This window comes from Mustela nivalis, assembly GCF_964662115.1.
Source record: "Mustela nivalis genome assembly, chromosome: 10".
In the NCBI taxonomy this organism is placed as follows: Eukaryota; Metazoa; Chordata; class Mammalia; order Carnivora; family Mustelidae; genus Mustela; species Mustela nivalis.
In genome coordinates, this window is record NC_139029.1 from 32,839,800 (window position 1) to 32,851,496 (window position 11,697).

At 51.8% G+C, this 11,697-nt stretch overlaps 2 protein-coding genes across 9 annotated transcripts; both read left to right on the top strand.

Annotated features, from left to right (window-relative positions):
- The first annotated feature begins 2,211 nt into the window (after nt 1–2,211).
- Nucleotides 2,212–6,346, top strand: DPH2 (diphthamide biosynthesis 2). 8 transcript variants are annotated; one of them, XM_082685235.1, is made up of 6 exons: nt 2,291–2,809; nt 3,025–3,137; nt 3,420–3,643; nt 3,843–4,526; nt 4,607–4,783; nt 6,144–6,346. In XM_082685235.1, the coding sequence occupies exons 1-6, from the start codon at nt 2,663–2,665 to the stop codon at nt 6,200–6,202; spliced, it is 1,404 nt and encodes a 467-aa protein (XP_082541361.1). In that variant the 5' UTR covers nt 2,291–2,662; the 3' UTR covers nt 6,203–6,346. The 8 variants fall into 8 exon arrangements, with proteins under 8 accessions (XP_082541364.1, XP_082541365.1, XP_082541359.1 ...); XM_082685236.1 differs by lacking the exon at nt 6,144–6,346 and adding an exon at nt 4,849–5,940 and having other exon boundaries at nt 2,293–2,809; XM_082685237.1 differs by lacking the exon at nt 6,144–6,346 and adding an exon at nt 4,865–5,940 and having other exon boundaries at nt 2,298–2,757.
- A 1,510-nt stretch (nt 6,347–7,856) lies between these two features.
- ATP6V0B (ATPase H+ transporting V0 subunit b) lies at nt 7,857–11,176 on the top strand. Its single transcript, XM_082685241.1, has 8 exons — nt 7,857–8,053; nt 8,769–8,817; nt 9,049–9,132; nt 9,288–9,365; nt 9,570–9,639; nt 9,749–9,800; nt 10,020–10,210; nt 10,870–11,176. Exons 1-8 carry the CDS (start codon nt 7,987–7,989, stop codon nt 10,894–10,896), a joined length of 618 nt encoding a protein of 205 aa, XP_082541367.1. The 5' UTR covers nt 7,857–7,986; the 3' UTR covers nt 10,897–11,176.
- The last annotated feature ends 521 nt before the right edge of the window (nt 11,177–11,697 follow it).

The following is an 11,697-nucleotide window of genomic DNA, read 5'->3' on the forward strand; positions in this document are numbered from 1 at the left end:
CCTCGTAGGCTGGAGCCGTTCAAAATATTGCCATTGCCTTTGGGTTGGAATGGTCCTGCAGTAATGTCACCAACCTCCCCCCCACCCACACTGCCACCCATTAAATTAGTCCCAGCATTCGTGCATGCATACATTTATTAAATCAACAATGCTGAGCACTAGCCCCCTAGTTCTGCCTTGCTTTGTTCTCTCTGAACAAAGGCTAATCTACTCCATAGCCACCATGTTAAGCTGGGAGAATGGGACCAGTGAGGGAAGGCTGCATGGAGGAATTTTTATTTCTTTTTTTTTGTTTGTTTAAGATTTTATTTATTAAAGAAAAAAGATTTTATTTGTCAGAGAGAGAGAGAGCATGAGCATACACAAGCAGGGGCAGTGGCAGGCAGAGGGAGAAGCAGGCTCCCCATTGAGCAAGGAGCCCAACGTAGGACTCAATCCCAGGACCCTGAGATCATGGCCTGAGTCAAAGGTAGACTCAGCCACCTAGGTGTCCCTCAACTTTCATTTCTGATGGAAATGGATGGTTTCCTAGATAGAGCACTTGGGGCTTTTGGCTAAAGTGAGGTGGGGCAGGGCCAGCTTGAAGGGAGGAAATGGAGAGTGGTTTTCAATTCCAGGATAGGTTTCTTGTATGGGGTTATGGAGGCCAAACTTGCACATGGTTGAGGAAAGATATATAAAGTGGGGCTGAGCATGTGTGGTAGGAAGCATGGCAGCCCGCAGGGGAAGAGGAATGCATAACCTGGAGCTGTCTTCATACCCAGAGCGCTCCACCTCTGTGGTACCTGACCAGCTCCTGATGGTCAAGGCTCAGTCAGGACCAAGGACAGCTCCTGGATGGCTGTTGATCTCTTTCCTTAGCAGGGTTCCGCCCCTTTCCATCTCCACCGACCTTGTCTCTTAGATATCCAGCCTTCTCCTCAGTAAGATCTTAAGAGGAGGGTTTGGATCTCCCCATTTCCATTCCTGAACCTTGTGTCTCCTCGGAGGTGATAGGAGAACTAGTTACTCCCGTGTTTGTCTCACTCCTTCCCCTGTTTTTTACCCATCTTTGCACAAGAATGGAGGCACATCCTCATTCATTCTCTTTCAATGCCAGCTAGCATCAGTCCCTGTTTGATATGCCATCTCGAGACCCTTCTTCAGTCCCATTTTCACTCTTGATTTCTCACTTCTCCTGAAGCATGTAGAGATGTTTCTTTCTTTCTTTTTTTTTTTTTTTAAGATTTTATTTGTTTATTTGTCAGAGAGCACAAGCAGGGGAGCAGCAGGCAGAGCAGGCAGAAGGAGAAGCAGGCTCCCCGATGAGCAGGGACCCAGGACCCTGAGATCATAACCCAAGCCGAAGGCAGACACTCAACCATCTGAGCCACCCACGTGCCCCAGAAATGTTTCTATTAGTCCTTTTCTCCTACTACATGGTATCCAAGTGTCTTCCTCGCTATCCCCCATGATCAAATGTAGCATATATAAACTAGGAGAATGAGGGGGTAAAGCCTACTTTCTGAAGTCAAATCTGGGTTTGATACTGATTGTGCCACTGACTTGCCATGTCTTACTAGGACCTCAGTGTCCTCATCTGTAAAATGGGACAATTCTTTTTGTTTTCCAAGATTTTATTTTTTAAAATAATCTGTATAATCACCATGGGGCCCAAACTCACAACCCTAAGATCAAGAGTCCCACGCTCTGCCTACTGAGCAAGCCAGGTGCTCTTGGGACAAGTTTTACTCCAAAGACTGTTAACTTTAAGAATGTAGTACCTGGTGAACAGTGAGTGCTCAGTATTTACCCGGTTAACAGACTACTGTGAGGATAACAGCCATGCTTTCAGTATATGATATGCAAAGGACTACTTTGTAAACTTTTGTATCTAAATTCATTTGAGCCAGCAATCCTATTAGGAATCATCTTGCTACAACCCCCACTTACGGATGAAGAAACAGCCACAGAGACGTTGAATAAGTAGCAATGGCAGAGCACAGTATCCAAACCTAGGCAGTTTGGCACCTGAATTGAAAATTATGCAATGCTACTTCCTAGATAATAGAGTGGAATGAAGTGCTTAACAGTGTACCACGATGGGAGCTGCTCAAACGAGTATTTTCAGGGGGTTGCTTTTTTTTTCCCCTAAGTTTATTTATTTAATCTGTACCCCGTGGGGCTCCAACTCACAACCCTGCGATCAAGAGTCACATGCTCTTCTGACTGAGCCAGCCAGGACCCGGTGGTGGCACTTTTTCCGAGTGCCATTGGCGGTCTGAACCAGCCGCTGGAGAGGAGGACCAGGGGAACTACAATACCCACAAGGCTCCGCGCCTTCCTCTGCCTCCCAATTGACTTGGGCTCTGGAGCAGATCATTGGTTCTCTGAGGGCGGCCTGGCGAGGATTGGAAGGCGGGAGCAGTGCTAGTTTAAGATTGGCGAAACTACTGCCAGCCCCGCCTTAAAAACCCGGAAGCAATCCCTCACATGCCTTCGTGTAGTGGTGTAGCCGAAAAACGCGAGTTTGAAGGGGTGGTCCGAGGGCTACGCACCGACTTCCCAGATTCGCCGCTCTCATTAAATGACTCTGACTTACTGAGGGCTGCTTTTAAGGACGCGGGGCCTGAAGTTGACCGAGGGAGTTCCCCGCTGCTTCCCGCCACCCAAGCAGTGCCTCATGGAGTCTACGTTCAGCAGCCCCGCTGAGGCAGCGCTGCAGCGAGAGGCGGGCTCCCCGGGGCAGCTCACTCCTCCAGAGGACCTGCACCGCGTGTACGAGCTGGAGAGAGTCGCTGAATTTGTCCGTGACCTGGGGTGTCAGCGGGTGAGGGCAGGTTAGGGAGGCGTGGCTCACCTTGGAATGGGTCTCCCAGAAGATCTGGATATGGGGATAGTTTTGTGAGGATTGGGCGGGGGTGGACGGAGGCAGTTGCTCCTCTGGGAGGAGGGGCTTTGAAGGTTAGGCAGGGACCTCTGGACGGTTTTTCTTGAAGAGGGTGCAGGAGAGGCTGTTCCTGACTCTGTGGCTTATACTTACAGGTGGCCTTGCAGTTCCCTGACCAGCTATTGGGAGATGCTGGGGCCGTGGCTGCACGACTGGAGGGGACCACAGGGTCGAAGATGTTCATTCTGGGCGACACGGCCTATGGCAGGTATGAAAATGAGCTTGAGGATTGGGGGCAAGGGTAGGGGCTGGGGAGTAAGTACAGGGTCCGAGGCTCTTGGTGTTTCCCTTCTATGACAGTGTCTGCCCCCAGTGGCTTGTCTCTTTTCTTGATGATGCTCCCTCTTATAGCTGCTCCCCTGAGTGACAGTGTCTTCATTTATAACATCGTTTACTTCACTGGTGACATTTCAGGCTTCACATTTCCCGTGAAGGGCAGCAGCTGTTTTCCTGATGAGAACTCTTCTCACTAATGGTATCTCCCCTGCAGCTGCTGTGTGGATGTACTGGGTGCTGAACAAGCTGGAGCTCAGGCCCTTGTACATTTTGGCCCTGCCTGCTTAAGCCCTCCAGCCCGCCCACTGCCTGTGGCCTTCGTCCTTGGTCAACGTTCTGTGCAGTTGGAGCTCTGTGCCAAGGCCTTTGAGGCCCAGAACCCAGACTGCAAAGCGCCTGTGGTGCTGCTAAGTGAGCCGGCCTGTGCCCACGCCTTAGGTGAGGGTTTTTGCTGGGGCATGCAAGAAGGGTGGGCCAGCTACTTTGTGCCTTGATAGTCTCATTTCAATATACTCCCACAGAGCTCTTGATACGGGGTTGATCCCAGTCTTTGCTTTTGGGTCACATTCAGTCTCCTGGGGATGATGGGGTTCGTCCTTTGGCAGACCCCAACTCTAACACCACCTCCTTCTTCCAGAGGCCTTGGCCACTCTCCTGCGCCCGCGGTACCTGGACCTGCTTGTCTCCAGCCCAGCTCTTCCATTGCCAGTGGGCTCCTGTAGTCCAGAGCCTGAGCCCCTGGAGCGTTTTGGGCGCCGCTTCCCCCTGGCTCCAGGGAGATGTCTGGAAGAATATGGTGCCTTCTATGTGGGTGGCTCTGCAGCCAGTGCTGACCTTGATCTTGACCCAGACCTGAGCCGGCTGCTCTTGGGCTGGGCACCAGGGCAGCCCTTCTTCACCTGCTGCCCAGATACAGGGCAGACTCAGGATGAAGGTGTCCGGGCTGGGCGGCTAAAGGCACGTAGACACTATCTGGTAGAGAGGGCCAAAGATGCCCGTGTGGTAGGGCTGTTGGCAGGGACACTGGGTGTGGCCCAACACCGTGAGGCACTGGCACACTTGCGGAACCTGGCTCAGGCTGCAGGCAAGCGTAGCTATGTGTTGGCCCTGGGGCGGCCCACACCTCCCAAGCTCGCCAACTTCCCTGAAGTGGATGTCTTTGTGCTGTTGGCCTGCCCTCTTGGTGCTTTAGCTCCACAGCCTTCTGGTGGCTTCTTCCGGCCTGTGTTGGCACCATGTGAGCTGGAAGCTGCCTGCAACCCTGCCTGGCCACCTGCAGGCCTGGCTCCCCACCTCACACATTATGCGGATTTATTGCCTGGTGAGTGCTGGGGTATTGCCTGAGCTGGAAACACGTGGGGCAGGAATCGGGCCAGTATGGATCCTCTTTCTCCCTCCCAGGTTCTCCCTTCCACGTGCCCCTCCCACCACCTGACTCAGAACTGTGGGACACCCCAGATGTGTCCCTCATTACTGGGGAACTCCGACCCCCACCTGTGTGGAAGCCATCAGATGATCCTGGGTGTTTGGCCCTGACCTTGCGGCCCCAGCTAGAGCTGGCTGAGAGCAGCCCTGCAGGTAAGTGTGCCAAGTCTCTGCTCCCAGCTGAACTCTTTCCCCAGATTCCGCCCACTTGGCCTCAGTCCCCTCTCTCTACAGCCTTGTACCTTAGTTCCCGGAGCTGGCAAGGGTTGCAGCCCCGTTTGGGTCAGACACCGGTGACAGGAGCTGTGAGTGGAAGACGAGGGATTGCCATCGCCTACGAGGATGAGGGAAGCAGCTGATACCATCTGGCCCAGAGACACAGATGGACTTAAGAATTGCTGCAAAGACCTTTAATGCTCCCTGCATCCGCCTCCTTTGCCAGAATCCTTGAAGGAGCCTGGATTCAGGGAAGGGTGGACAGCCCCTCACCGAGGAAGGGAATCCTGCTCTGTCCCTGTCCTGCCCCTGGCACAAGGCTTAGCATATAGTGACTTGATAAATACCTGTTGGACTGATGGAACTGATTTGGGGCTTTCCTGAAGTCTTACGGGCCCATCTGTCCTCCTGGGAACAGCCCAGGACCTCTGGCCAATCCCAGTTTCTGATGTGCAATTGAGGGTTTGCCCTTGTCAAAGGTCCTAGATAGTCTAGACCAGGGTTTCCTAACTTTGGTACCATTGACGTTTTGGACCAGATAATTCTTTGCTGTGGGGGGGCTATTCTGTGCACTATAGTACGTTTAGCATCATCTCTGGCTTCTGCCCACCCACTCGATGCCACCAACATACCCAATTGTAACCAAAAATGCCTCCAGACATTGACAGGTGTCTGCTGTAGGGACAAAACTGTCCCTAGTTGAGAACCACTGGTGTAGACCTGTGTTGTCTGACAAAGTAATCACTAGACACCCATGGCTATTAAACGTGAATTTGAATTACTTAAAATTAAAAATTTCTCAGGGTGCCTGGCTGGCTCAGCTGGAAAAGTGTGCAGCTCTTGATCATGCGTTCAACATGGTGGGTCAACAGATTACTAAAAAAGTTAACTTTAAGAATAAAAAAATAAAACTCCATTTCTCAGTCACACTAGTCACATTTCAATGGTCATTTAGCCACAGGAGAGGACAATGCAGCTATAGGACGTTTCCATTATTTCAGAAGCTTCTGTTGGACAATGCTAGTCTATACTGATTCCTATTTTGTTTCTCACAGGAGATCACAGAAACTTGAATAAACTGGATACTTTTTCTCCTTCTGTTTCTTTTTATTCATCAAACACTATAGGTCCTGAGTGGAGATGTGAACTGTATTTAACTGGATTCCTGTCCTAACAGTGTAGTTAGGAAGAGGGGCAGTTAAATAAGCAATTGCAAGACAGTGAAACTACGTTCAGTGAGGAGGGAAGGCCCTGGGAGCACTTTTTTTTTTTTTTTAAGATTTTATTTATTTGACAGATAGCACAATTAAGCAGATTGGCAGGCAGAGGGAGAGAGAGAAGCAGGCTCTCTCCTGAGCATGGAGACCAATGTGGGACACAATCCCAGGACCCTGGAATCATGACCGGAGTCGAAGACAGCCGCTTAACCAACTGAGTCACCCAGGCGCCCCATGGGGCATTTCTTCATTACCAAGTTTGCAGACACTCTTGGCATACTGGCACTGTCCAAGATGTTGAAGAAGCAGGTAAACAGAGATGTGGTCCCTTCTCTCAGGGAGTGCCCAGTCTACTGGTAGAGGCAGATCTGTAAACTGACTGTGGCAGCGGACAAAATGGGCACCAGTTGTGTATTTTACAAATACATATGGAGCACCCACTGTGTGCCAGGCACTGGAAATACAGTAAGCTCAACAGAAACCCTTTCATGGTACTTACATTCTCATGGGGGGTGGAGGAAGAGAGATGGACAAAATACTTAGTATGGAAATGGTGATAGGTACTATGGAGAACTTTAAAGCTGGGAAGAAGCATAAGGAATAGTGGATTGCAGTATTTTTTTTAAAGATTTTATTTATTTATTTGACAGAGATCACAAGTAGGCAGAGAGGCAGGCAGAGAGAGAGAGAGGAGGAAGCAGGCTCCCTGCTGAGCAGAGAGCCTGATGCGGGACTCAATCCCAGGACCCTGAGATCACGACCTGAGCCAAAGGCAGCAGCTTAACCCACTGAGCCATCCAGGTGCCCATGGATTGTAGTATTAAACGAGATGATTAGGGAAGGCCTTTTGAAGAAGGTAAGCAAAGACTGAAAGGAAGTTATGGAGTGAGCCATATGGATAAGTAGACGCAGAGGGAACAAATGCAAGGATGATGTAGTGGGGGTATGGCTGGTATGTTCAAAGAATAGCAAGGAGGCCAGTGCAGTTAATGGGGGAATATTAGATGAGATCAGGTAAGGGGCATGGGAAGCTGTACCAGGAGAGGCCTAGTAGTAGGTCATTACTAGGACTGTGGCTTTTATTCTGAGTGAAATGGCATTTTATTAAATATTTTATTTGAGAGAGAAAGCACAAGCAGAGGGAGATGGAGTAGCAGACTCTCCTGCTGAGCAGGGAGCCGGATGCAGGGCTCTATCCCAGGACCCCAGGATCATGACCTGAGTCGAAGGTGAATGCTTAACTGAGTAAGCCACCCAGGCACCCCTGAAATGGCATTTTAAACTGAAGAGTGACAAGTTTCATAGGAATCACCAGGATAGCAGGGGAGCCCAGAGCAGGCACATTGCCCTGCCTCTGGGTTAGGGAAGGCTTCCTAGAAGAGTGTTTCCTGGGGACCAATAGATGTTAGCTGGGCAACGAGATGAACATGAAGAAGCGTGCTTCAGGCAGAAAGAAGAGCATAAGCAAAGTTAGCAAGACACCCTTGCTGAACTGGGGAGCACAGCAAGGGAGGAGTTCCATCGAATCAGCACTGGCTTGGAGGCCAAGCTGAGGCGGCCTGCGAGGAGGCTCTGGTGTAAAGCGGGGCCCGTGAGCCCAAGTGGAGCTGACTATAGGGGCTGAGGAAGAGCGGTTTGGAGAGATGAAAGTGACCCGCCCGAGGTCGAGGTACTGAGAACAGCTGGATCTCTTTCTGAAGCGAGGGACTACAACAACCACAATTCTCAGCGCGTTGGCGTCGCCAAAGTTCTGGACGTATAGTGGCGCAGGGTTGGGTGTGGAGTCACGTGGTGCCCGCGCGTCACGTGGGTGAGTCAGGTGACGCTGCGGGGCGGGCGGACAGACTGCGGGGCGCACGGTGGACGCAGGGACGCGGGTTTAGCTGTGGCCCCACAGACCCGAGCCCCGCCGTCGTTGCCGCCATGACGGGGCTAGCGCTGCTCTACTCCGGGGTCTTCGTGGCCTTTTGGGCCTGCATGCTGGTCGTGGGTGAGGCCGGGCCCTGGCGGGCGGGGCCAGCATTCGGGCCCCGCTGGCGGGGCTGGAGCCCAGCGGGAGAAGTGGGGTCCCGGGAATGCTGGGCCCCAGCGTGGGGTCCGTGTCTGGGGCCCCAGGACTTGCCTCAAGGCTGTTGGGGCTTTTGACCCTGACAGAGGAGACCCGGATCTCTAGCCCCTTGAGGAGAGGCGCGGACGGGGGGAGGTGGGGGCCGCTCCGTACTTCTCTGTCACTACCGCCCCTCCCCCATCTCACTGTTGCGATCCCTCGCTCGCTCCAGAGGGGCCTGCTTAGGTCACGAGCCGGCCGTTCCAGTTCCTTTTTTCCTGGTCGTTTTGCCCTCCGCCCCCACCCACAGCTTGTTGGGTAAACAGCGGCTCAGATCCAGCTGGTGGGATCCGGTGCGCTCTCCCTTTCTCCAGGGTATTCAGACCTACTGGTAGATGGCCTTGGAGGGTCTTGGTCTGGGAGGTGGTGTCATTGGGAGACTGTAGGTTAGTGAGGGAGTGGCAGAAAATGGAGGCCTGAGCCGAGGAGTCTGAATAGATAGCCGTGCTTTCACATGGAGACCAGCCTGACAAGTCTCCCTTGACTTACCTGTAGGCAGACCTTTGGGGACGTTACAGCTGGGCAGCGACTTCTTGTTTAAGTTGAGAAGTTTCTCTCTAGAGAACCGCCTCTAACTCTTTTTTCCTCACTCCTGCAGGAATTTGCTACACCATTTTTGACTTGGGTTTCCGCTTTGATGTGGCATGGTAAGGGACTGCAGGGAGAGGATTCTCCTAGGTGCTTCTTTGCAGCTTTCCTTCACTGATCTAAGCCCCTACTCCACCCCATCCCCAGGTGCATGGGACATGGACCTTTGGGACATAAGATGTATTTTATCTCAGTGTTCAGGACTAGTGGGCTCGGAGGGTTGGGATATGGATTTTGTGCTCACTTCTCCACCAAGGCTGAAACTGCTTTCCTCCCTGTTTCCACACCAGGTTCCTGACTGAAACTTCCCCCTTCATGTGGTCAAACTTGGGCATTGGTCTAGCTATCTCCCTGTCTGTGGTTGGGGCAGCATGGTGAGTGTTGGGGTGGTGGGACTGGGGAGAGAGGTGAGTCATAGCAGGTGGTGTCAGTGGGTCCTTAGTCATCTTGGGATCTTGGGGGCAGTGACAAGCTTGGGCTCTGCTCATCGGTTTGGTTTTTTTTTTTTTTTTTTCCATCTTTCCATCAGGGGCATCTATATTACTGGCTCTTCTATCATTGGAGGAGGGGTGAAGGCTCCCAGGATCAAGACCAAGAATCTGGTCAGGTAAATGTAGGACCTTTGGAGGGTTGCCAGACCATCTGCATTGGGAGCTCCCTGTTTGTTTGACCTGACATGCTGCTTCTGACCAGCCTCCTGATGGGGTGGGAAATCAGTAGAGGAAGTGGTGGCTGGGGACTCTCTGGGGGAGGAAGATTTGTTTCTTTCTCATCTTTTTCTCCTCTCCACCCCCATGCCCACCACTACCAGCATCATCTTCTGTGAGGCTGTGGCCATTTATGGCATCATCATGGCAATTGTGATCAGCAACATGGCTGAGGTATGGAGAACCACGGTGGGGTTGGCATCTATTCCAGTATGTTCTATACAGTGATTAATGATACTGGAGGAGGGAGAGTGGCTTCTGATTACTTCTCTGCCTCCTGCAGCCTTTCAGTGCCACTGACCCTCAAGCCATTGGGCATCGAAACTACCATGCAGGTAGGTGGATATGTGAAGGAAAAAAGCTGGGGCTTTATGTCTGCTTCCCCACTTCTGTGCCCCAGCTTAGACCTATCATTTCAACATTCACTCCCATTTGTTTGGCCTGCTTTGCAGAGTTGGGAGTGGTGACTAGCCCCATGAGTCCATGTTGGGGGCTTGTCTTCCTCTCCCTTTGTGCCTGGCTTGGCCTCAGTACTCTTCCTTCCATCCCCTCAGGCTACTCCATGTTTGGAGCTGGCCTCACAGTAGGCCTCTCTAACCTCTTCTGTGGAGTTTGCGTGGGCATCGTGGGCAGTGGAGCTGCCCTGGCTGATGCACAGAACCCCAGCCTCTTTGTGAAGATTCTCATCGTGGAGATCTTTGGCAGTGCCATTGGCCTCTTTGGCGTCATTGTTGCAATCCTTCAGGTGATGAATTCCCTGGGGAGCCTGTGTCCTTGTCCCCAACCCAGCTTCACTCTCTTTCCATCTGTAACCATAGAACTGAGTGGTTCCCGCCACTTAATTCCCATTTTTCGGTTTTCCCCTTTTGAAGCTTTCCAGTGTGGTATCATTGACTAGTGTAACGTTTATTTCCCTACTGCTTTATGTCTATAGGTCTTTCATTGGGGCTTTCTGTTGTATTATTTTTTGGTCTTTATTTGTAGTCTAGCCTGGATTGGGACCTTGTCTGTCAGTCTTGGTGTGTTTGACTTTGGGTCTCAAGGCCTGTGTGTATCTATTCTGTGAGTAGAACAGTATGTCTGAATTGTGTGCATCTCTTCTAACATGTGTACGTGTGGCTGAGGATCAGGTCTGAATGTGAATGTTTAGCTGGGTTGACTCTTGGTAATGGGTCTTGTTCATGTGCCACTCCTCTCTCTGTCCCACAGCCTAACTCTGTGGTTGACTGACTGTCCCTGTTCATTGGTGTTTGTCACAGCATGTCCGTCTTGGTCCCATCATCCATCTGTTGTGGTCTGTCCATCCCACCATGGGTTTGCTAGAGCTGACCTTATGTCATTTGTTATTACTGTCTTACTTATTCCTCTGTCACTGCCTGATTTCTCCTTGTTCTTCTTTTGCAGACCTCCAGAGTGAAGATGGGTGACTAGATTATCTGTTTGGGTGGGGCCGTGTCCCACTCTTATTTATTTGTGGTTTTCCCAGGACAGCTGGAGCTGTCACCCTTGGCCTTTCACGGGGCTTGGTGTTCAGGGCCCTCCCTGCACTTGGCTTCTCGCTGCCCATCAACTTGGAGGCACTACCTGGCTGGAGCCTCGGTGTGGGGAGTGGATTGCTGATCACCGTGTGCAGCTGTGCACCTGTGTCCCGCCTCTTCCCCAGCCCCTCTTCCCAGTGTTTGTGAAATAAACGTGGTTTCTGTCTGGGTCAGTGCTGCTCCTGTTGCCCTCCTTTGTTACATTCTTTCATGGGGAGAGGGTAAACCGACCTATTGGCCTCAACATTATGCCAGCTTCTTGGTACCTGTCTCATACACAGTCTCTGCTTTGGACAGAGCTGGTTCCTGGGTGGAGAGGAAGGGTGCTGGCCTGAGGACTCTAGCCTTGAATATCTTTATTGAAAGGAGCAAGGGACGCTGGGGATGAATGGACCCCGATGTTTGTGCAGAGGAGGGGGCTATCCTCCCAGTCCCAGGTCTTCAAGGTTCTGTCTGCTAAGCCCATATGGGCCACATCTATCTGGCTCTACCCTCAGGCATCCCTCACTGTCTATCCCTGTGGAGCCTGGAGCCCATTCGTTTGCCTCTGCATATCCCAGTGCCATCCCCTGCCAGTAACTAATTTGGTCCCTTGTTCCCAGGGCCCCAGCTCCTCCTCCCTCTTCTGTGCAATCTTGTACCAACATCCTGTCATCCTAGAAGCCCCTGCCACACACTTCTCACGCCTTTAAGG

Excerpts from the sequence above, each read along its gene's own strand:
- ATP6V0B (XM_082685241.1), top strand. The coding sequence starts at position 7,987 with ATGACGGGGCTAGCGCTGCTCTACTCCGGGGTCTTCGTGGCCTTTTGG. Across the intron at positions 8,054-8,768 it reads GGCCTGCATGCTGGTCGTGG|GAATTTGCTACACCATTTTT; the intron begins GTGAGGCCGGGC and ends TCACTCCTGCAG. Across the intron at positions 9,801-10,019 it reads GCATCGAAACTACCATGCAG|GCTACTCCATGTTTGGAGCT; the intron begins GTAGGTGGATAT and ends CCATCCCCTCAG.
- DPH2 (XM_082685233.1), top strand. The coding sequence starts at position 2,663 with ATGGAGTCTACGTTCAGCAGCCCCGCTGAGGCAGCGCTGCAGCGAGAG. Across the intron at positions 2,810-3,024 it reads GTGACCTGGGGTGTCAGCGG|GTGGCCTTGCAGTTCCCTGA; the intron begins GTGAGGGCAGGT and ends TTATACTTACAG. Across the intron at positions 3,644-3,842 it reads GGCCTGTGCCCACGCCTTAG|AGGCCTTGGCCACTCTCCTG; the intron begins GTGAGGGTTTTT and ends TCCTTCTTCCAG.